This window comes from Pristis pectinata, chromosome 7 (genome assembly GCF_009764475.1).
Source record: "Pristis pectinata isolate sPriPec2 chromosome 7, sPriPec2.1.pri, whole genome shotgun sequence".
In the NCBI taxonomy this organism is placed as follows: domain Eukaryota; kingdom Metazoa; phylum Chordata; class Chondrichthyes; order Rhinopristiformes; family Pristidae; genus Pristis; species Pristis pectinata.
In genome coordinates, this window is record NC_067411.1 from 42958918 (window position 1) to 42984657 (window position 25740).

At 43.6% G+C, this 25740-nt stretch overlaps 1 protein-coding gene across 3 annotated transcripts in view; it reads left to right on the forward strand.

Annotated features, from left to right (window-relative positions):
• Positions 1-25740, forward strand: part of hsdl2 (hydroxysteroid dehydrogenase like 2) — a 117372-nt gene that overhangs the window by 77412 nt on the left and 14220 nt on the right. For 2 of the 3 annotated variants that reach the window (XM_052019989.1, XM_052019990.1), the window contains exons 6-8: positions 7564-7667; positions 8200-8298; positions 21552-21746. In XM_052019989.1, coding sequence (XP_051875949.1) covers positions 7564-7667; positions 8200-8298; positions 21552-21746 — 398 coding nt within the window. The remainder of the gene's footprint in view (positions 1-7563; positions 7668-8199; positions 8299-21551; positions 21747-25740) is intronic. The other variant, XM_052019991.1, reaches the window with a different exon arrangement.

Here is a 25740-nt window from a genome sequence, read left to right on the forward strand (position 1 = left end):
GTTGGTGCATTGGGTCAAGAGCCTCTGCGCTGGTGTTTCCTGAAGGGGAAGTAATGGCTGGGGAGCCTGTTGTCCTCTTGTCTCTGTAATGACTGGTATCCAATTGAAGCAAAATTTGCATCCAATATATTACCAGAACTTCTAAGCAAGTTTGAGAATAACCTTGAAGATATTTGCAGGAGAAGCTTGAAGACTTGAAACAACTGTTCCACGGGCTGGGAAGGTGGGGATGGCACCTGAAGTAAAGTAAAATGCCTGAAATCACTTCATATGTACATTATCAATTAAAGTTTGACACTGAGCTTTGCAAAGAGAAATGGAGACAGGTGAAACAACTGGATTTAAAGAATGACTTACACAAGTAGATTGAGGTAAAGATGCAGAGAGGTTTCTGGAGAGATTATCATCAGTTAGACTCAAGGATTTTCTGGAGAAAAGGGAGGACAGAGTTGGGCAATAGTTTGCAAGAGCAGAGGGCCTCAGTTGGCTTTTTGAGGAGATGCTCGATGGATTTGAAGGGAAAGCATGAGAATGTACATGAGGGGCAGGAATCATTAACATGATCAACTAAAAAGGGAGTTGCATTGCATTTATGAATTTGTGTCTTAAGGGAGTGGGTGTGACATGGAAGAGAGAGCAGAAGGAATTCCATCAGATTTTAATACTGTGCAAGAATGGTTGCCAAACCCTGCATGACATCATTATCACCTACATAACAACATGAACAATAACTTGCATTTATGTAATACCGTTTGCGAAGCAAAATGACCTCAGGTGCTTCACAGGAACAAAAGCAAACAAAATATGACACTGAGTGACATGATGGGCAGTTCTGTGGTAGTTTTAAGAAGCATTTTAAAGGAGCAGAGAGAGATTCAGAATTTTTGGGAACAAATGTCAGATCTTGAGGCCTAGGCTGTTTAAGATACAGCTGCTAATGGTTGAATGATGAGTGTGTGAAAGTTGCTGCATATATTGATTGTAGTATTTATGTCCTTAATGTAATCTAACCTCATCTATTACGCCCACATTAAGGTATCAGTTTTAATAGTATTCCCTGGTAATGTTCCCATAGCCACCATATTTTTTTTCTGGCTCCAAACTTATTGCAAATTTTTGCTATAATGAGCAATTTGTCAAAATAAATTTTAATTTAAGTTTAAGGAATAGATGAAATCACAAACTAATTTTTTAACCAAATTTTATTAACCAAGTTCAGCATTTATTGCCCATTCCTGGTTGCTGTTAAGATGGTGGTGAGTTATGTTGATGTTGAACCACTGCACTCCCTGTGATGCAGGTGCTCCCACAGGATTGTGAGGTTGGGGATGCCAGGAGTTTGACACAGCAAAGATGAACAAACATTGAAATATTCCCTAGTCAGAACAGTATATGATGAGGATGAAAGCTTGTAATTATGTGGTATTCCCATACATTTGCCACCCTTGCCCTTCTAGATGGTGGGAAATGTGGCTTTGGGTGCTACTAGTCATCCTGAAACATTTTTTGACTATGGGGAAAAAAATTATATAAATAAAAAGTCCCTCAAATTTCTTGCACCATTCAATAATTTACTTGGTATCTTCTACCTCAATTCCACTTTCTCATTTTATTTCTTTGGCATCCAAATTGATTATTCTGTCTTGAACATGCTTACTGGCTGCAATTTGGCATAGAGAATTTCAATGATTAAAAACCCTCTTAGCCAAGAAATTTGTCCTCATTTTAGACCTAAATGGTTAACCCCTTATTCAGAGAAAGAAATCTCCAGTGCCAGACTCTGCACAAGGAAACAACCTCTCAGGATCTATCAAGTCAAGCTCCTTAATGTTAAATGTTTCAGTGAGATCACCTGTCATTCTTACAAAATCTGTGCAATGAGGGTCTGGACTGCTCACTCCCTCCTCATTGCACACTTGCTTCATGCCATGAATAAGTTTTTGTGAACCTTTGTCGGTATGGAAGAAGTGAGGTAAGGTGGTGACTGAAGGAACAAAACCTTCAGGAAGTGATGTTAAAATATTACATGTGGATTTGTAATGTTAATGTCTTGCAGTCCCTTCTGTGACCTTGTGTTTTGTGGCATTGTCTCTCTTGAAATAGGTCCCTGTGCAAGCCAAACATCAACTTCAGCTTCATTTAAGTATTTATTTGTCTGTTATCTTGTACTTCATAGCTGTTTAAAAAGGTACCTTTTATTTAAAAAAAAATTGCAACAAAATCCTAATGTATACAAGCTTACCTGAATAGGTCAACCTTCTGCTAATTTGACTAAGATACTGGAAATTCTTTATGAAAATTGGGACTTCCATTTTTGCAGATTCTTTATTGACCTTCTGAGTGATAGTAGGAATAGTAGGTCATTGAACCCGAGAGAGAGTGGTTGATCTTTGACTTAACCACTTACCTGTCTTTACCCCATAACTTTTAATACTTCTGGTTAAGAGACATCAATCACAGACTTAAAGTTAATAATTGACAACTCTAGCATCTGCAGAAGAGAATTCATAACTTCCACCACCTTCTGCATGTAGAAGTGTTTCCCAATGTAACCTTTGAAAGAGCTGGCTCTAGTTTTTTGACTGTGTTTCCTGGAATAGATTTCTTAATCATAAAGAATTTGTCTGGATCGTTTCCCTTTAATATCTTGAAAACTGAAATCCCAGTGCCCTTTGACCTTCAGGGAATGCGACCCAAGTTTGTCTCATCTCTCGTTGTTATAAAATCCTTGGAAAACCAGAGACATTCTGTTTAGGCTAATATATCCTTGGTAAGGTGTGGTGCCCAGAACTGAACATTGCTGATTTCGTAACTGGTTAGTTTAGTTGCCTGCAGTTTCAGTTTCAGGAATGGCACACCAATGTATCATGTAGTGCAGTGTTCCATCTAGTGGATTGATTGAGATCTCACCATTTGAAATCTGCAAGGAGTAAGCTTGTGAGTCACGAAAACAGCTTATGTTTATATACCCACACAAGATAACATTCAAAGACGTTGTACGAGAACCTTGAAACACACCACGAGGAGATATAAAATAGATGACCAAACACTTTTAAGGTTGTTTTGGAGAGACTTCCACAGGTCAAGGTAGATGATAGCACAGCTGGCAGTGGTGAAGCAATAAATATTGGGTCAGAATGACTGGAGCATAGAGATCAGAGACTGTTGTGGGTTGGAGGATGTCAGACAGATGGGGAGGAGTGAAGCCAGGGAAAAATGTGAAACTTTAGGGGATTGCTACTTTGGAACAAGGTCATCAAACCCTTATTCTCAAATGTTGATCCAATACTCCAAGCATTAGAATGGTACAAGATTTTGTATGACTTTATAAAAAGGTTAACTTCTGTTTTATTGCCACTAAACCCTCATCAAAACTGTTCATTGATGTTATAATTAATATGAGAGGGTGCACTCAGACAAAATGTCTGCTGCCATTCATAAAACAGCAGTCTGGGGAAAAGGTAAACAAATGAATTAGGATTTCAAACAGTGTGGTGGAACATATGCTTGAAAAGGAACTGTTTCACTCGGCTAAGGGTGTACATTTGCACTACCTGAGTTTTGCTTTGTACCAGTGACCCACTTATCGTGGGAATACAGCTTGAAGCAAGACAGTTCACTTTGGTGCTGAAGAGAGACATAATTGGAAGGGGACAATCAAAAACACTTGCAGATGCTGTAAATCTGAAATAAAAATACACAATGCTAGAAATACTCAGCAGGTCAGGCTGGACACTAAAGAGAAACTGGTTCCGTCTCCACTGATGCTGCCTGACCTGCTGAGTGTTTCCAGCATTTTCTGTTTCTTTGGAGACACAAGAGACAGCAAATGCTGTAATCTGGAGGAAAAAGCAAACTGCCAGAGGAACTTAGTGGGTCAGGCAGCATCTGTAGAGGCAAAGGGATAGTTGATGTTTCAGGTCAAGACCCTGCATCAGTCCTGAACTTGCTAGAACATATAAGAATGAGACAATTAACAAAGATGTATATAAAAGGAAGCCAGATAAGTAAATGAGGGGAAAAAAGAATATAACAGTATCATGAGGATGAGATGAAGTAGGGTTCAGGTGTGTGGGAACTATAAACATGAGATGAATTAATTACATTTGTGCTGTGACATTCAGTGCAATTCCACAACAACTAGTTAACGAGGAAACATGAAAGAGGAGATGGTAAATCAAGCTGACTGAAGACAGGTTCAACCAACAGAATTTTGCTTTTTTGAGTGGTTCTTTTGCTGGATTTCACTATGATTGTATTTCATTGCATTAAACTGTAAGAACATTTGTAATAAAAGCATGAGTAGGCATTTAGCCTCTTGTGCCTGTTCGGTTATTCAGAAAGATCATAGCCAATCTTGTATCTCATGGCCCATTTCCTGCACAATCTCAATGTCCTTTGATTCCTTCAATATTCAAAAATCTATTGATATCTTTGATTGTCAAGCTGTGAAATGTCCAGTATAAATGCATGCTTTTTTCCTCCAATTAATTTCTCAGTTCTGTTCTAAAAGATTCAAGTTGACAAAATGTTTTTCTGTGTTAAACCTAACCTGGACCATTCTTGAATTTTCCTTGATTTTCAGCAACATCCAATTGCAGGAAACTGCAGAGGAAAACCCGAATGAGGAAGTAATACCCATGAATTCTCCTTCACTTATTTACTGCTGACACCACAGATAAAAACGTTTACTCTAATGATGTAATTCAATTGAAGGTGCTTGTAAGTTAATTAAAAAAGCTGCCACTCAATTTGTTAGAAATAAGTATCTGCAAATAGATCATTCCGAGAACACTTCAGATTTTACCATGTGTGTCATTTTGGTGATAGAAGCTCAGCCTTTGGTCAGTTGAGGAAAAGGTTATTTGAAAATCAAGACCTCAGCCTTGGCCTCTTGGGCAGCTATGATCCCTGCCCCATATGACTCTGTTGGATTAGGTCCAGATTGTTTATATTGTGTTTTTCCTTGTAGTTTTAGCTTCCTTTATGCTCTTATATGTTTGTATAATCACTTGTCTGTCTGTAAACTTTCAGTAGCTTGGTAGTACATTTGGTTCTATACTTCTGTAGTTTCTTTGTCTGCAAAGCTGAAATGTGAATCAGTCACTGCTCACAGGTTTCTTATTTGGGACGTGTGGCCGGTTTTGCAGTAAAAAAAAAGGGGACCATGTGCTCACGTTCCTTTGTTACAGTTACGGTTCCTTTGTTACTCCTCTGGCTTGCTTGCTGGTGCAGGCTGACCCTGTCTGCTGTACTATGATGAACATCTAATAAAACGGCTGTAACCATAAGATTTATGCCTCATTCTTGACTTCTGAAGAATCTTCTGGACAACATCATCTCCAGATCTAACACCAGCGTAAAGCGTACATCTCAAGGCACTATAAAAAATAACCAATACTGTTCTCTGCAAAATCCTTCAAATTCACCAGCAGGATAAGGAAGCCAATGTCAACACCCTCCCTGAGGCTTAACTTCTCAGTATGAGGAATTGGTTACACTCAGTTAGCTATTTTGGGCAGACCATATTGCTTGCATGCCTGACACCAGGGTCTCAAAACAAACACTCTATTTCAAGCTCAGTCATGGGAGGACATTCCCAGACAGACAGGAAAAGATTCAAGGATGTGTTCAAAACCTCCCTGAAGAAGTGGAACATCCCGGACTTTAACTCCACTTTGCCCACATGATCAGTCCATTGTCATACTCGATCCTGAGGACTGCCTCAGAAGAATCATTCTGCATGACATTTTAAAATAATTCCACCCTCCAGTACAAGTACTTAAGCAAACAGATGCTCATCTTTTATTGAAGAAGATTTTTTAAGCAGTCAAAGGAGAAACCTAGATAGCAGAAATCTTCAGTAACAACTTCCACTGACAATTGTAGAAATTCATGGCACAGAGTAAAGCCATTCAGCCCATTGTATCTATGTTGCCGACAAAGGATATTGAGATTTTCCCCACTTCCCTGCTCACTGCCTGAAGCCTCTTCAGTATGAACCTTTTTAGTGCTCATCAAGGTACTACAATAAATGTGGGAAAAAAACACACAATCCTGGAAATACTCAACATGTCAAGCATTGTCTGTGGAGAGAGAAACAGAGTCAATGTATCAGGTCCTGATCTGTCATCAGAACTATTATATATGCTACAAGGGTTTCTGCCTCCACCACCATTTGAAGCAGAGTTCCAGGACCTCACTGATCTTTTTGCCTCAACTCCCCTTTTATCATTTTCTATTTACTTTTGAATTAATTCCCTTTGTCATTGCAGTAACTGCTGAAGAAAATGGATCCTTCCTATTCAGCCCATCCAAATCTCTCAGAATTTTATATGTCACAATAAAAATTCTACTCTGCATCCTCATGCTATTGAAAACAAGCCCACCCTTGTCACTCTTTCTTTATAACTGAGTGTCCAATCCTGGTAACGTCCTTGTAAATCTCCATTGTGACCTCTCTCAAGCCATCACTTCCTCGTCTTAATGTGAATTAAATTGGTTCACTTTAAAGGGAGGATGTGGTAGCATGAAGGACCAGTACTATATGTAGCACACAACCTGTGGCCGAATTAATCTATCATATCACTCTAGTATGACTTCCCTGCTCTTATGTTCTATGCCTCAGCCAATAAAGTCAAGAATCACGTGTGCTTTTTTAACACTTAGCCCCATATACCACTACCTTGAAATCTGTAGCCATGTGTTTCTAGCTTGCCCTACTCCCTTACACTTCTCAGCATCCAAACATTTAGTGTGTAATTTATTTGCCTTGCTTTCCCTCCCCATATGCATTTCCTCATTGAACCCACTTGCCCACATGATCAGTCCATGGGCATTTTATCATACCGCTTGCTTCCTCCATGTGGTCAATATTCTTTTCTCCTGTAATATTCTTTTCACGTTTTATGGTATTTATCAAATATTGATAAATACCATGATATGTCTCAAGGCATTTCACAGAAGTATTAAGTAAAAATTGTCATTGAGACACAGGAGGAGATGTTAGGACAGATGATGTAAATTTTTTTAAGAAGCGTTAAAATCAAGGGATTGCTATACTTGTATACCAATGTGAGGAATCAACCAAAAAGGAGGTGGGGGGGGGGGAGTGGAAATGGCAGGGAATGGGGATGATTGAACAAAGCTGGGTGGGAGTTGGGACAAAACAGATGGCAAAACTTTTATGAACATTACAATTAGAGAATTGTTTTTAGGAGGTGTAAAGGAATTCTGTTTTCAGAACATTGTGTCACAGTTCTCTTTCACAATCTAAAATGTTTGCCTCTGCATTTTCTATATTATGATAGTAACCACACTTCAGAAATAATTCACTGGCCATCAAGTGCTTTGGGACTCTGAGATTGGAAAGGATGCTATATAAATGAAAAACAAGGGCAAAACGTTCCCTCGTTGGCTCATGAATATCATCTGTAAAGATACCTTTATTAATTTAAAAGCTTAAATTTTGTGCCTACTTGCCTGTTGAAAAACCAGTATGTTAATTCAAATTAGATGATATATTTTGTATTGTACTGTACTCATTTCTCTCCTCCGTCTTAGGTCCAAGTTGTGCATTCCTTACTTGAAAAAGAGTGAAATTGGGCATATCCTGAACTTGAGTCCTCCTCTCAACATGAACCCGATATGGTTCAAGAATCACTGTGGTGAGCATATTGTTTTGTAGAGAGACTGGAGAAACTGGGATTGTTGTCATTAAAACAAATAGAGCTAAGGGGTTTCTTGAGTTTCTTAAATCTTGAGGTTTAAGACCATGGAGGGTTTTGCTAAGAAGATAAAGAGGAATTGTTTCCACTGACATTAAGGTTATTTACAAAGAGTCAGCTGTGAGAAAAGCAATTTTTGTTCAGCAAGTGCTTTATCTAGGTCCAGCATGAATGTTAGAAAAGGTGAGGATAACAGATTCAAAATCACTTTCAAATGTAAATGGATATATATACTTGAGAATGAAAAGAATTGTAGAGCTCTCAGGAAAGAGGAATTGGCCAGCACTTTCAAAGCACAGGTGCAGCTACAATAAGTCAAGTGACATCCCTCAATGCTATAATTTATTGATTCTTCAGTTTCAACTAGTAATAAATCTGGAGGAATTATCTGAACGATGATATATTTCTTATGTCTGAAGTCTGAAGGGACTGACTCTACTGCTCATGATCTAAAATTTTCTCTCTGTCTCAGCATATACTATGGCTAAATACGGGATGTCGATGTGTGTTCTGGGTATGGCCGAGGAATTCAAGGGAGAAATTGCAGTTAATGCATTGTGGCCAAAAACTGGTAAGGGTACCTTGAATATTTTTTAACCTGGTGATAATATCTATTTTGTACTGGTGGTTGTATGATTGGATATTTAATGCTGGAGGTGTTGAGTAACTGTTGGGGTAGAGGTCTGAGGTTTCAGGTACTGTTCAGCATGTTACCTGAATGACAAGCGTTAAGTTGCTGCACAAATCTAGACTTAAAATCTATATAGAGGAAAACTGGATAAATACTTCGGGGGGGAATGGGGGGTGGGGTGGGTGGGGGTGAAGAAAAAGATGGTTTGGAAGAGTTGGTTGAAGGTTCAGGTGGGTGAAGGCTCATATTTGGACAGAAAGACTAGTATAGTTGTCTGCTCCTGTGTCGTACATTGTACAATGTAAATACCTAGACACAGAATTATTGCAACAGTCCTAAATCCTTTCAGAGGTAGTCATGATATACCATTCTTCTCAAATGTTCTTAAAATGCATTCTGCTTCAAAATCTTAAACAACTTGCTGCATTCACTTGAAATGTTAAGAGGTAATTTGGGTGGATGAGGCTGCTCAGTACCCAGGACACCTTTTGCATCTGAAATGCTTCCTGGTTGTGTCATGTTGTTGTCATCCACTGCCATAGCACATCGCCAAGTTAACCACAGCCATAGTTTCACCATGTCAACCTTATGCAGTGATTTACCTCAACAAATATCTCCTGATATTGGTGCTGTGCTGGGAAGAGCCACATTCAAAGCAGAGGTGATCATTATGGTGTAGATAATGCATTAGTTTCTACCATCTCTGCAATAAAAATAAAACATCCTTTCTCTAACCTTAGATTCTGGTATGGTAATCAAATGTAAAATTTTGAATGTGCATTGCTACTTAGCTTGAAACCTTCTGAAGTAGGTGAGTCAAAAGACTGCATGAAATTACGTCAGCAGGCGGAATGCAAACCATCCAACGTCTTGCATCTGGTCAGACCTGGTTGAAATATTTAAGTTCTGTGCAAAGATGCATTACAAAGCAGTGCTTGGCTCTCATAGATAGGTATAGCTGCAGCCATTAAATAGAAATGTAACTGTACAGGATGATTATGACTTCAGTAAGCCTGCTTCACAAAACGCTGTCACCACCACTGCGGTACTCTGGCTACAAATGTGTATCGTCTACAGGAAGAACTAAAGCCACACTACCAAGGTTAGGTCAACATGGTTCCAAATCTGTTTTCTGTTCTTTTGTGGACAAGAACAGCAATAACAAAGCTGTTAGAAAACCTGCAGTTTACACTCCTAGGCTCGTGCTATCCATGTTTGGACATATCATTTGATATTAGTGGATTAATTATCAAATTTTCTACCTACTTTTTTAACATTTTAGTTATTAGAAAGTATCAAAGATGTGGAAGAAGATTATTTGACACAATAGAAGTTGGCAGTGATGAAATTTCCTATTTTCTACCTACTTTTTTAACATTTTAGTTATTAGAAAGTATCAAAGATGTGGAAGAAGATTATTTGACACAATAGAAGTTGGCAGTGATGAAATTTCCTAATGGAAACCCACTTAAATCTTCCTGGCCATTACCTTAGCTGACCTACCAACTGACTGATAAATGTGCATTTTTATTCTTTTATTACATAGGATATTGTGATTTGATTCCTTATCCTACCTCTCGGCCAGAGTTACCAAATTGTCCAGCCACTCTCAGATTCTGGGTCTCTGGACGCCATCTTCTTAGTCTTGTTAAATCATGCGGACCTCTGGTAGTGAGCCTGGGAAGAAAACCTCAGTTCAAAGCACTGAGTAATGAATAATATATGAATAATATTGCACAGTCCAGCCCATCAGACTTTAATATAAAAGGCTACTTCATGCTCTTCCCAACACCAGGCCTGCGTAGATCAAATCAAGATCTTTCAAAGGAAAGTCAGTCAAAAATCCTGAAACGTGGATGATCAACCAGCTGATCCAGTAATTTTGCTGACAAGGAGGTTGTGCTAATTTATTGAACAAAAACCTCAACACCAATGATCCTAGTGGGTGGACTGAAAAAGGAAACAAATACTTGACTATATTTGTACCACATCCAAAGTAAATCTACAATGCATACAGTGTGAACTTTCCCCAGTTGATCAAAACCATTATGTGTGTGAAGGGTTATATCCTTAATCAGAGGAATTAGTGCTGTTTAAATAAACACTGCTTTTGACTTGTGATAAGGCATTGCATTGTTAAAGTCTTCTCGACACCGGGTTGTTGTGGTTTACAAACGACAAATCTGAGCTTTTATTATTGAGTTTTAGGATTATGCCACATTGACCTGCCTCAGATCTTACTGATGTATCTGAAATACATAGATTGCTTGCACGGGATTAAGCACAGAAAGCTGGTCATAGCATGGCACAATAGGATTTTTGAAGGGCAGTAGTACTGACTGTCCTTCCTGTCATTTGCAGCTCACAAGTATCAGAGAAATTAAAATGATTGTGGAATTGACCAAATATTGATTGTGAATTGGGAGAGTCTATTATCAGAACCCGGAAAAGTGTGAATTGATACACTTTGGGAGATTTAATTTGAAGGCAGAATACAAGGTTAATGGCAGGACTCTTAGCAGTGCGGAGGAACAGATGGATCTTGGAGTCCACGTCCATAGATCCCTCAAGGTTGCCGCACAGATCAATTAGGTTGTTAAGAAGGCGTATGGTGTTTTGGCCTTTATTAGTTGGGTATTGAGTTCAAGACCCACGAGGTAATGTTGCAGCTCTATAGAGCTCTGGCTAGACCAACTTGGAGTATTGTGTTCAGTTCTGCTTGCCTCATTATAGAAAGGATACGGAAACTTTAGAGAGGGTGCAGAGGAGATTTACCAGGATGCTGCCTGGATTGGAGAGCATGTCTTATGAGGATAGGTTGAGTGAGCTAGGGCTTTTCTCTTTGGAGAGAAGGAGAATGAGAGGTGATTTGATAGAGGTGTACAAGATGATAAGAGGCATAGAGCGAGTGGACAGTCAGAGACTTTTTCCCAGGGTGACAATGGCTAACATGAGGGGACATAATTTTAAGGTGATTGAAGGAAGACATAAGGGGGATGTCAGGGGTAAGTTTTTTACACAAAGAGTGGTGGGTGCATGGAACACACTGCCAGGAGAGGTTGTGGGGGCAGATACATTAGGGGCATTTAACAGACTCTCAGATAGACACATGAATGATAGAGAAATGGAGGGCTATGTGGGAGGGAAGGATTAGATAGATCTTAGAGCAGGATAAAATGTCGGCACAACATCGTGGGCCAAAGGGCCTGTACTGTGCTATAATGTTCTATGTTCTATTTGTATAACTCTTGCAAATGAGGAAATCGTTTTATATGAGTGAGAAAGAAAAATATTGTTGATAATTAGTGCTGGTGATACATTATGGACCTCTTACTGACTTTGACCCTGTTTTGCTTTCCTGTGGAAGTACACTTCAGTAATGATGCATAATTATTAATCTGTTGCGACTCACCGCACCGGCATTCGAACCAGCTCCCGACATAACGACGTCGTCGGAGGCCCCGATCCAAGATGGCGCAGGGCCCTCCTTCTTCCCCAGCGTTGGGCTGGGAAAGCCCATGCGCGGGAAGGTCAGGTGACCCGCGCGTGACGTCAGCACGGGAACTGTAGCGTGGGAAGTTTTCAGCTATTAAAGGTGCACTGCGCCCCGGGTCTTCATTCGACCTCTGATTTTGAAACCAGCGACTCTGTGTCTTCACTTCATAGTGTGTAGCTAGCTGTTACATTGGTGACCCCAACGGGCCCAAACGTTTTTGGACCCACGATGTCTGCACAGCAAGAGGTACAGGCAGTAGCCCTTCAACTGCCCACCTTCTGGACCCTCTGGCCCCATGTCTGGTTCGACCAGGCCGAGGCCCAGTTCCAGGTTCGCTGGATCACCAGGGACGACACCAAGTACTATTACGTGGTGGGCGCCCTCAGCCAAGACACCGCCGCCCAGGTCGAGGATTTCATCCAGGCGCTCCCGGAGGAGGAGAAATACAATAAGTTCAAGACCCTCCTTCTCGAGACTTTCAGCCTTTCCCGACGCGAACGGGCCTCCCGCCTACTTCACCATGATGCGTTGGGCGACAGATCCCCTTCTGCGCTCATGAATGAGATGTTGGACCTGGCAGACGGGCATAAACCCTGCCTGCTGTTTGAGCAGATCTTCCTGGAGCAGTTACCTAACGACATCCACCTGCTCCTGGCGGATGCCGATTTCAGTGACCCCCGGAAGGTGGCCACCCGGGCAGATGTCCTTTGGGTGAGAAAGGAGAGCGGGGTGTCTGTCAAGCGCGTTGCCACGCCATGTGCCCAGCAGGCCGGCCACCATGCAGGTTTCCGGGAAACGCCAGAGCCAGCCGCCGCTGACGGCTACGGCGGCTAGTCACCCGGATAGCCTCTTGCATGTGTGGGATATGTGTTCCGGACGTCGGTTCCTAGTGGACACTGGAGCCGAAGTCAGCGTCGTGCCTCCCACCGGCCACGAGACTCACAACTGCACACCAGGACCCGCCCTCAGAGCCGCCAACGACAGCGCCATTCGGACCTTTGGCACCCGGTTGGTACACCTCCAGTTCGGCACCTGCAACTTTACTTGGAGGTTCATCCTGGCCGCTGTCGCGCAACCTCTCCTTGGGGCAGACTTCCTTCGTGCCAACAGTCTGCTGGTTGACCTGCGGGGTTAGTGTTTGGTACATGCCAGGACCTTCCAAACATTCTCGTTGGGTGTGGCCAAGCTGCCGGCCCCACACCTTGACTCAGTCACCACGTCGACCAACGAGTTTGCCAGGGTCCTGGCAGAGTTCCCGTCCGTACTAACGCCCCAGTTCTCCACCACCTTGCCCAAGCATGGCGTCCAGCATCACATCCCCACCCAGGGCCCTCCCCTCCATGCCTGCGCCCGACAGCTACCCCCAGACAAGCTCCACCTCGCGAAGGAGGCATTCAAAAAAATGGAGGAGCTGGGGATCATCCACAGGTCGGACAGCCCATGGGTCTCTCCGCTACACATGGTCCCCAAGGCAGCCGGAGGCTGGCGGCCCTGCGGCGATTACTAACGCCTCAACGACATTACTACCCCGGACCGGTACCCCGTGCCGCACATTCAGGACTTTGCTGCCAACCTACATGGGCGGTCCATTTTTTCCAAGGTCGACCTCGTCCGCGGGTATTACCAGATCCCGGTGCATCCGGACGACATTCCGAAGACGGCGCTGATCACACCTTTCGGCCTCTTTGAATTCGTCCGGATGCCCTTTGGTCTCAAGAACACTGCTCAGTCCTTCCAACGACTCACGAACGCAGTCGGGCGCGACCTTGACTTCGCCTTCATATACCTCGACGACATCTTGATCGCCAGCAACAGCCACCAGGAACATTTCACGCACCTCCACCAACTCTTTTCTCGCCTGAGGGAGTTCGGCCTGACCGTCAACCCAACCAAATGCCAATTCAGGCTGGAGACAATCGATTTCCTGGGTCATCAGATCAACAAACATGGCGCCACGCCCCTGCCTGCAAAGGTCGATGCCATCCGCCATTTCGCCCGACCCACCTCCATCAAGGGCCTGCAGGAATTCCTCGGTATGGTAAACTTTTATCACCGGTTCATACCATCCGCGGCCCGCGTCATGCACCCGTTGTTTGCTCTCCTGTCAGGTGGAAGCAAGGACATTGTTTGGTCGGATGAGGCTCACACCGCGTTCGTCGAAACCAAGCAGGCCTTGGCAGTCGCGGTCATGTTGGTGCATCCGCGCACGGACGTCCTGACTGCCCTCATGGTCAACGCCTCCAGCACAGCGGTCGGAGGCATGCTGGGACAACTTACTGAAGGGCATTGGCAACCGCTGGTGTTCTTCAGCAGGCACCTTTGACCACCAGAGCTCAAATATAGCGCCTTCGACCGCGAGCTGTTGGCGTTGTACCTGGCCATCAGACACTTCCGTTACTTCTTGGAGGGCAGGCTGTTTACTGCTTTCACTGACCACAAGCCGTTGACCTTTGCCTTCCACAAGGTCTCATCCCTGGTCCGCACGGCAACAGCGGCACTTGTCGTACATCTCCGAGTTCACCACTGACGTCCGCCGTCTGTTGGGGAAAGAGAACATGGTCGCGGATGCGCTGTCACGGCCCACGATCCAAGTTTTGTCCCAGGGGGTGGATTTCGGCGCCTTAGCGGAGGCACAGCGAAGGGATATGGAGATGCCCAGCTATCGCACCGCAGTCTCGAGCCTGCAACTGCAAGACCTTCTGGTAGGCCCTGGTGAATGCACCCTGCTCTGTGATATCTCCACGGTTAGACCCCGCCCCATCGTCCCAGTTGCCTGGCGCAGACGGGTGTTTGATGCCATCCACGGCCTTGCGCACCCATCCATCCGGACAGTAGTCCGGATGGTGTCCGACAAGTTCGTCTGGCATGGCCTGCGTAAACAGGTTTCCAAATGGGCCCAGTCCTGCACTCACTGCCAGACCTCGAAAATACAGCAGCACGTCAAGGCCTCCTTGCAGGATTTTCAGCCTACCCGCCGGAGGTTCGACCATATCCATGTCGACCTGGTCAGCCCCCTCCCAGTCTCCCGAGAAGTGCGGTACCTCCTCACGATTGACGACCGTTTTACCCGCTGGCCTGAAGCCATTCCCCTCGCAGATACCTCCGCCCAGTCCTGCGCACGGGCCCTTTTGTCAACTTGGGTGGCCCGTTTCGGTGTCCCGGCACATATCACTTCCGACAGGGGAGCTCAATTCACCTCCGGCCTGTGGTCTGCCATTGCCAACTTGTGGGGTTCCTGGATCCACCTCACCACCGCCTATCACCCGCAATCCAATGGGCTGGTGGAGAGTTTCCATCACCACCGGAAGTTGGCACTCATGGCCCGCCTTAAAGGGCCCAACTGGGTAGACGAACTCCCCTGGGTCCTGCTGGGGATACGCACCGCGCCAAAAGAGGACCTGCATGCCTTGTCCACGGAGATGGTCTACGGAATGCCCTTAGTCATCCCGGGCGAGTTCCTACCAGCCCCTCGGGGGCCAGAGGAAGGACCTACCGCGGCACTCGACCGGCTGCGCGAGCTGCTTGGAAGCCTGGCCCTGATTCCCACCTCGCAACATGGAAAGGTCCCAGCCCGTATGCCGACTTCCCTCCAAGACCGTAAGTTTGTCTTTGTCAGGAGGGGCTCGCACCGATCACCGCTGCAACGGCCGTATGAAGGGCCATTCTGGGTCGTCAGGAACAATGGATCTACGTTCGTGCTGGATATTGGGGGGCGCGAGGAGGTGTTTACGGTCGACCGGCTGAAGCTGGCTCATTTAGACTCGGACCAACCCATGGCGGTACAGCGAGCACGGCGCCGGGGCAGGCCACCCAAGTCATAGTTTATTTCATTCTGGTTTTCGCGACGGTATTGCCAGTTCTGGGGGGGGGTTATGTAGCGACTCGCTGCACCAGCATTCGAACCGGCTCCCGACATCGCAATGTCGTCGGAGGCCCCAATCCAAGATGGCGCGGGGCCCTCCTTCTTCCCCAGCGTTGGGCTGGGAAAGCCCGCGCGTGGGAAGGTCAGGTGACCCGCGCAGGAACTGTAGCGCGGGAAGTTTGCAGCTATTAAAGGCGCACTGCACCCCGGGTCTTCATTTGACCTCTGATTTTGAAACCAGTGACTCTGTGTCTTCATTTCATAGTGTGTAGCTAGCCGCTACAAATCCACATATTAGGATAATGTTATAGCTTTAGCATTTGAGCCTCTGTTGACCAGTGTTGAACTTGAGTTGAAGTATCAATTTAAAAGCCTTTTTAAATGCCTTAGTTTCAATTCAGCTTTTAATAGATGGCACTTCATTATGTTTTGAATTTACTTCTGAGCAATAGTCACACATAGCTGTAATCTTTTCAATTCATGTATGTAGAAGAAGTAGGAGATAGGTTAAGAATCCTCATTTTTAGAGGTATTCGTTGTTACATAGAATCAAATCAAATAAAAGGGAAATATGTCATTTAAATCGTGTTCCTATTATTAGCCTCTATTTTTGTTTTCAATGGGGAGCTGTGGTAAAATGAATGTCACAAATACATTTATAAGATGAATGACAAGAAGAGTTTTGTGTGTGACATAAATACTGTAAAAGTAATCATTGATTTGTTCAGTGAAGTTTACAAGAGAATGGGCCTTGTGCAAAACAAAGGTCTTTCACCAACCTGCTCCACTACACAGTATCCTCTAACAATTAACACCCATAATATGATCCAGGAAGATGTGAACCACTTCCCATAAATCAACAGCTACCGTTGGTAAAGGCTGGTGAAATTCACCACGAGCTCCAGTGTATCTATAAGCCTTTGGTCATCTGAGGAAAAGTGTTTAAAGCTTAAGACCTCCAGATTCAGCACAGACCTCATAGTCTGCTGGGCAGCAGTGATTCCTGTCTTGCTGTATGCTTCAGAGATGTGGACCACCGACAGAAGGCACCTCAAAGCACTGGAGAGATACTACCAATACTATCTCTGCAAAATTCTCCAGATTTATGGCCAGGATAAGTGAACCTTTGTCAGTGTCCTTTCCCAGGCTAACATCCCTGGCCTTGAGGCTCTGATTATAAGCAGCCATCTCAGATAACATGTTTGCATGCCTGACCCCAGGTTACTGAAACAGACATTCTACTCCAAGCTCTGTCATGGCAAGAGACTGAGGAAGGTAGAGGAAATGATTGAAGGATTATTCTCAAAGCCTCCTTGAAAGAATGTAATATCCCCACCAAATAGTGGGAATCCCTGGTCCATGACCACTCAAAATAGAGAAGCAGCATTTGGGAGTGTCCTCTTCAAGGGAAACCCAGTGAAAACAGTGGGACGTGCACACTACCTCCCAAATAAGCCAAACATCTGCTCCCAACAAGCACCTCCTGCCTCACTTGTGGCCTAATCAGTTATTCAAAACCCAGAACTGGAATGGAAGCAAGTCACCCGCATACACAGAACATTCATAGAACAGTACAGCACAGAACAGGCCCTTCGGCCCACAATGTTGTGCCGACATAGCTAATCCTTCCAACCTACAGAATGCCCTATCCCTCTATTTTCTTCTCATTCATGTGCCCATCTAGGCCCCTCTGAAAAGCCCCCAATGAATTTGCCTCCACCACCCTATCAGGCAATGCATTCCAGGCATCCACTACTCTATGAGTAAGAAACACACCCTTCACGTCTGTTCTGAACCTACCCCCTCTTGCCTTAAATGCATGCTGGTATGGATCACTCAATAATGAGAAAAAGATATTGCTTGTCCTCCCTATCTATGCCCCTCATAATTTTATACACTTCCAACAGATCACCCCTCAGCCTCTGCAGCTCCAGAGAAAAGAGCCCAAGTTTGTCCAGCCTCTCCTGATAGCACATGCCCTCTAATCCAGGCAGCATCCTAGTAAACCTTCTCTGCATCCTCTCTAAAGCCTCGACATCCTTCCAATAGTGAGGTGACCAGAATTGCACGCAATACTCTAAATGCAGCCTAACCAGACTTCTATAGAGATGCATCATAACTTCTTGACTCCTATACTCAATACCTCGATTAATGAAAGCAAGCATTCCATAAGCCTTCTTAACCACCCTATCTACCTGTGTAGCCACTTTCAATGAGTCATGGACTTGCACCCCAAGGTCTCTTTGCTCTTCAACACTGTTAAGGGCCTTGCCCTTAAGAGTGTACTGCCTTTTGACATTAGTCCTACCAAGGTGCGACACCTTACATTTATCTGGGTTAAACTCCATCTGCCATTTCTCTGCCCACATCTGCAACTGATCTATATCACGCTGTATCTGTTGCCAGTCTTCTACACTATTCACAACTCCACCAATCTTGGTATCGTCTGCAAACTTAATAATGCACCCATCAACATACTCATCCAGGTCATTTATGTACATCACAACAGCAGAGGTCCCAGTACAGATTCCTGTGGAACACCACTACTCACAGGCCTCCAGCCCGAATAAGTCCCTTCAACCACCACCCTCTGTCTTCTACGGGCAAGCCAGTTCTGGATCCACTCAGCCAATACTCCACTGTCCCCATGCATCCAAACTTACTTGATTAACCTATTATGTGGGACCTTGTCAAATGACTTACAGAGGTCCATATAGATGACATCCACAGCTCTACCTTCATCAATCTCTCTCGTCACCTTGTCAAAAAAAAAACTCAACCAGGTTAGTAAGACATGACTTGCCCAGCACAAAGCCATGCTGGCTTTCCCTAATCAAGCCATTGGATTCCAGATGTTCGTATCTCCTATGTCTCTAAGAATTTTCTCCAGCAATTTCCCTACAACTAACATGAGACTCACCGATCTATAGTTCCCCGGATTTTCCCTTGTTCCTTTCTTAAATAGAGGAACAACATTAGGCACTCGGCAGTCCTCTGGGACTTTACCCATGGTCAAAGAGGACACAAAGATACTGGTCAAGGCCCCAGCAATTTTCTCTCTTGCCTCCCTCAGTAACCTGGGGTATATCCCTTCGGGCCCCAGTGACTTATCCACCTTAGTACCGTTTACGCCCTCAGTTCTAATTTCTGCGTCCTGCATGTCCCTTTTCTGGGTAAATACTGAAGAGAAATACTCATTCAGAACCTCACCCATATCCTCTGCATCCAAACATAGATTCCCTTCTTTATCCTTAAGTGGTCCTACCCTTTCCCTCATTATCCTCTTATTCCTGACGTGAGTTATCACATCTTGGACAGTCACTTATTACATGAGTGACTGTCCAAGAGAAAAAACAAGTAATATCTTCTTAATACATTGAAGTATATTTTGGATGATCCCTGCTTGGATATATTTGGCTTTGATTACATGTGAAATTTTACTTTATAAAATTTAAGGTCATCCTCCAAACAGTGGTGTAATTTTCAAGGTGGTTACCTTTTGGATCAATTTGTGCTGTTTTCTATGCACAAGGTTTTAAAAATTGGATCTTCCTGAATACCTGTTTTTTAAAAGGAATATTCCTTTCTGTCTCAGAATCTCTTCCCCCTTCAAAGCACATCAAAAGTGTCTTTTTTAACTTAATTGTTTGGGTTCTGGGCATCACTGGCACAATTATTTCTCATCTCCAATTTCCCTTGAGACGGTATCTTGAACTGCTCCTGGTTTTCTGTTGCATAAGGTTTTAGGATTTGGACTTATTGACAATGAAGAAACAACAGTATTTCTAAATTAGGATGGAAGGAAATCTGGAGGTGGTGGTCTTCTCGTGGCAGAAGGGGTGAATGGTTCGAGTGGTAGAAGGGGTACCAATCAAGTGGGCTGCTTTGTCTGGATGGTGTTGACCGTCTTGAATGTTGTTGGAGCTCTAGTCATCCAGGCAGCTGGTGAATATTACATCACACTTGTGCTCTGTAGATGGTGGAAAGGTTTTGGGTGTGAGGAGGTGAGTCATTCAGTGTGTATATGGCTGGTCCAGCTGAGTTTCTGATCAGTGGTGACCTTCAGGATGTTGATGGTCAGGGACTTAGATATGCTAATCTCTTTGAATATCATTGGTAGATGGTCAGATTCTTTTTTGTTGTGAATGGTCATTGCCTGGCACCCGAATACTATTTGCCAGCTAACAGTCCACACCTAAATGTTATCTCAGTCTTGCTACTTGTAGATGTAAACTGCTTCATTTGCTGAGGAGTTGTGAATGGAATGGAACATGGTGTAATCATCAGCAAACATCTACCTTCCTAGTGGAAGAAAGATCATTGATGTCGATGAACTCTGTATCCTGCAGTGTTTTTGTGAGAGCATCTTGACCAGAAGGACTGTAGCAGTTCAGGGCAGCAGCTCACCAATGCTTTCCCGAGGACGATTAAGGATGGACAATTAATGCTGTCCTTGCTAGCTTCACAGTTCCTGAAAAATACATAAATTAGAAAACACCTTCCTAACTTTAACAGTAATCAGTATTTCTCAGTTTCCACTGGGTAAAAATGCTGGCAATCCCTGTTGGATTATCCTCAGCAGACCAACTACTGTGTTTCAAATAGGTTGGCTCATTACCATTTCATCACAAGGGCCCGCTAAAGATCGACAATAAGTACCAGCTTTGTTGGTGATATTTCAAAATAGCATTTAAAAGGTATAGTTAATGAAACGCATAATCTGCTTTATCCATCACAACTGAACAGTCTTGGGGTGTGGAGAGGGGTGGGGAAACATACACAAAGGAGCAAGGCACCTCACTATTTCCTGCTTTTCTTGAGCCATTAATTAGCCAGGGGAAGTTTAGCAGCACCATTTTTGATTACTAGTTACCCTCAGGCATGTCTCGACCAACTTTGTACAGATTTGTTCAAGAAGATTTGCCTTTCACAATCTTTGAATGTGTGAGAACTCTTTCTATCCAAGGCAGTACATTACAAGTGTTGACATTTTTATAATGTAGGAAGGAAATGCAGCAGCTAGTTTGAACACAGCAAACTGCCATACCATGTGATTTGTTTCTGGGATGTTTTTTGAGGATTGAACATTGACTGGGGTGCTGGGGAGAATCCTCCTGCATCCCTCCATTGAAGATCTTCCCAGCAAGAGCGCTGACTGTGTTGGGTTAGCACAACCTAAGCCTATGCACCTTTTGAGTAAAGTCACAGGAGATTGGTGTGGACTACAGTAAAGATTGATGGTTTGAAACATCCCACCTGCACCACTGTGCAACTCTTTGAACGGTACAATGGAGCACAATGACAGTTCCAGCAACACAGGTTCAATTCCAACCTCCAGTGCTGTCTGTGTGAGCTTGCACGTTCTGCCAACGATCACGTGGATCTCCTCCAAGTGCTCTGGTTTCCTCCCATGTCCCAAAGACATGCGGGTTGGTAGATCAATTAGTCACTGTAAGTTGTCCTTAGTGTGCAGGTGAATGGTAAAATCTGGGGAGAGTTAATGCAAATATGGGGAGAATAAAATGGGTTCAGGTAGGATTAGTGCAAATGGGTGTTTGATGGTTGGTGTGGGCTCAGTGAGCTGAAGGGCCTGTTTCCATGCTCATTTCTCTGACTATGACTCTAACCCTGGAATCATAGCATGTCCTGCTTTGGTTGCCACTGCATTTTGTTCTGGGTATCCTGCAACTTCTTTGGTACCGAAACTTCTGTCTTACCCTGCATACTCTTGTAATGACCTTGCTCCATGGTAGCAAACAACAATATTAACCTGTAAGTTCTTATCTTAAATATTACATATTAAAAAGACATTTCTTTTACTTTTACAACTTGTAGCAATTCAAACATCTGCGATGGACATGCTGGGAGGACCCGGTGTAAGCAGACAGTGTAGGAAGCCTGAGATAATAGCTGATGCTGCCTATGCCATTTTCTGCAGGCCAAAGTCATTCACTGGGAACTTTATAATCGATGAAGAATTTCTTAAAGGAGAAGGAATAAGTGACTTTGATGTCTACGCAGTTGAACCAGGTACACACAAGGTTCTTGCAGTTTTTAAACATAATTAAACTTTTCATCATAGGTTGCTGAAAAGAACTGAACATGTTTTTATACAGCAGCAGAGGGGTCAGAGGGATGATGTTACAAACTTAGATATTGTGTTGACTTGATAGGAAGGCACAGTTTTGATAAAAGAAAACTAGACTATTTTCTATACTTGGGAAATTTATGAAGAAGATTTAATACTTGCCACTGTGAAACAGTGAAGTTACAAGTGAAACCTGGAAATACTGGGAACATTCAAGAGGGCAGAGAGTATCTGGAGAGAGAAACAGTTAACTCTTCAGAACTGATGAAGGATCATTGACCTGAATAGTTAACTCTGTTTCTCTCCATTGATTCTCCCTGACATGCCGAATATTCCATATTTATTGTTTTGATTTTTGATTTCCAGCACCTGCAGTTTTTTTTTTGCTTTTAGATTGTTTTAAGGTTATTACAGTCTCATTTCAAACAGGTATGTCAGACCATGAAAGATCAAAGTCCTAAAAATGAAACTGTGTCATGATTTGGCCTGAAAGGCCTCCGTTGTATTGAAAACCACAGGTTTTATGGTTGCAGTGTGGTAACAAAAGTGACAGAAAACAAGACTTTAGAAACCTATTCCCCAGTACCACCAAGTGGCCAGAATCTGTAACTACATCATTACAGTAAACTATTAAAGGATTTACATGACATCAGAAGGATGTGGCACTCAGTATTAATTAGACACAAGAGACTGCAGATACTGGAAATCTGGAGCAACACACAAAGGAGCTGCAGGAACTCAGCAAGTTAGGTAGCATCTATGCCGGGAAAAGGACAGTCAACATTTCAGGTCAAGACCCTTCATCTAGACTGGAAAGAAAGAAAGGAGATAGCCAGTATAAAAGGGTGCGGGTAAGGGGTGGAACAAGTGCTGACTGGTGAAAGGTGGATCCAGGTGAGGGGGGTGATAGGCAGGTGAGAGGATGGGAGAGTGGGAATGGTGTAAGAAGCTGGGAGGTGATAGGTGGAAGTGACAAAGGGCTGAAGAAGATGGAATCTGATAGAAGAGGACAGTGGACCATGGAATAAAGGGAAGGAGGTGGGGAGGGGGGACCACTGGGAGGAATGTATGGGTGATAGGTAGAACAAGAAGGTGGGGAGGGTAAAGAGATAGGTGATGGGGGCCAGTGGGATCAGGAAAAAAAAGAGGGAAGGGACAGAGGGGAGTGGTTCCTGGAAGTTAGAGAAATCAATATTCATCCCATGAGGTTGGAGACTACCAAGGCAGAATATGAGATGTCCTTCCTTTAATTGGTGTCTAGCCTCAACCTGGCAGTGGAGGAGGCTGTGGACAGACATGTCAGTGTGGGAATGGAAAATGGAATTAAAATGGCTGGCTTTCAGGAGATCCTGCCTGGTACGGCAGACGGAGCGAAGGTGCTCAACAAAGAAGTTTCCCCAATCTGCGTCGGGTCTCACTGATGTAGAGGAGCCTGTACCAGGAGCACCAGATGCAGTATATAACACTTATGGATTCACACATGAAGGGCTACCTCACCTGGAAGGACTGTTTAGGGCCCTGGATGGTGGTGAAGGGGCAGGTGTAACACCTAGCGCAGTTTCAGGAATAAGTGCCTAGGGAGGGAATCAGTGGGGAGGGACGAGCAGATAAGGAATTCACGGAGAGGGCAATCCCTGCGGAGAGGGGAGAGGAAGATGTACCTGGTGGTGGGATCCCACTGGAGATAGTGGAAGTTACGGAGAATGATATGTTGGATGTGTAGGTTGGTGGAGTGATAGGTGAGGACTAGGAACTCTCTCCCTGTTATGCCGTGGTGGGGGGGGGGGGGGGGAAGAAATATATACGGGAAACAGAAGAGATGCAGGTGAGGGCTCCATCGATAGCAGTGGGGGGAACCACATAAAAAAACCTCAGTATTAATTAATTGGTTTAAGGGACTTTAGCAGAGTTGATTATCTGTGCTGGCTGCAGTCTAACAATTGATGACCTCAAGATCATTTTGAGGGTTTGAGAAACCCAGTTTCAGAGAAACTGCAACTCGAATATAATGAGGTAGATTCTGAGTTGGAAGCAAGAATGTAAGTGCGGTTGGCGCGGAATCAAAACCCATAAGAGGCATTGGGCTTTACGTTACTTACAGAAATATCAGATGGATTTGTGGATGTCATTTTTGATTCTTTTAATAGCAGCAACAAAAGCTATTTAACGGTATTTATCAATTAAGGTGGTAAACACAGCTTTCAGTTCCTTCAGGAAACAGCTTGAAACTTTCCCTTTCACATTATATTTGATACTTTATAATAATTAATGTGCCTCATGCTTAAATCAAATCACCTTTCCCAAGTACAAGAAATAAAATTGAAAGACATTTGGGATGGTTACAAGACACAGGGAATGGAGACTTGGACCTAATGTAGTCAAATTACAGTGGCACCAAGTCTGCACTACTGTATAGGACTCGGTGGAGAGCCGTGGTACAGAAACGGTGAGCAGCACAGGTGGCATAGCAGAAACCAATGCCAAACTGACTTGGGACTTGTGCCGGGTGGAAGATTTGACATTTGAAGTTGGTTGCTTTGCTATTTGCAGAAAACTACATTAAAAGGTTGGATTGGAAGTACCCTGATGCAAAGGATATATACAGTGGCATGCAAAAGTTTGGGCACCCCTGGTCAAAATTTCTGTTACTGTGAATAGCTAAACAAGTAAGAGATGACCTGATTTCCAAAAGGCATAAAGTTAAAGATGACACATTTCTTTAATATTTTAAGCAAGATTACTTTTTTATTTCCATCTTTTACAGTTTCATAATAACAAAAAAGGAAAAGGGCCCGAAGCAAAAGTTTGGGCACCCTGTATGGTCAGTACTTAGTAACACCCCCTTTGGCAAGTATCACAGCTTGTAAACGCTTTCTGCAGCCAGCTAAGAGTCTTCCAATTCTTGTTTGGAGGATTTTCGCCCATTCTTCCTTGAAAAAGTCTTCTAGTTCTATGATATAAACCTTTTTTCTCCAAACATACCTTTGCTCATTGCGACTAAAAAGTTCTATTTTAACTTCATCAGTCCACAGGACTTGTTTCCAAAATGGATCGGGCTTGTTTAGATGTTCCTTTGTAAACTTCTGACACTGAATTTTGTGGTGAGGACGCAGGAAAGTTTGGAGAAAAAAGGGTGCAGAATTTCATGAAAAGAACACCTCTCCAACTGTTAAGCACGGGGGTGGATCGATCATGCTTTGGGCTTGTGTTGCAGCCAGTGGCACGGGGAATATTTCACTGGTAGAGGGAAGAATGAATTCAATTAAATACCAGCAAATTCTGGAAGCAAACATCACACCATCTGTAAAAAAGCTGAAGATGAAAAGAGGATGACTTCTACAACAGGATAACGATGCTAAACACACCTCAAAATCCACAATGGACTACCTCAAGAGGCACAAGCCGAAGGTTTTGCCATGGCCCTCACAGTCCCACGGCCTAAACATCATCGAAAATCTGTGGATAGACCTCAAAAGAGCAGTGCATGTAAGACGACCCAAGAATCTCACAGAACTAGAAGCCTTTTGCAAGGAAGAATGGGCGAAAATCCCCCAAACAAGAACTGAAAGACTCTTAGCTGGCTACAGAAAGCATTTACAAGCTGTGATACTTGCCAAAAGGGGTGTTACTAAGTACTGACCATGCAGGGTGCCCAAACTTTTGCTTCGGGCCCTTTTCGTTTTTTGTAATTTTGAAACTGTAAAAGATGGAAATAAAAAAGTAATTTTGCTTAAAATACTAAAGAAATATGTCATCTTTAACTCTATGCCTTTTGGAAATCAGGTCATCTTTTACTTGCTTAGCTATTCACAGTAACAGAAATTTTGACCAGGGGTGCCCAAACTTTTGCATGCTTCTGTATGAACTGGGTAGGTCCCATGTGTAAGTTTAGAAAGAGTGCTTTGTAAAATTATTTTTAATTAAGTTGATAGGCTA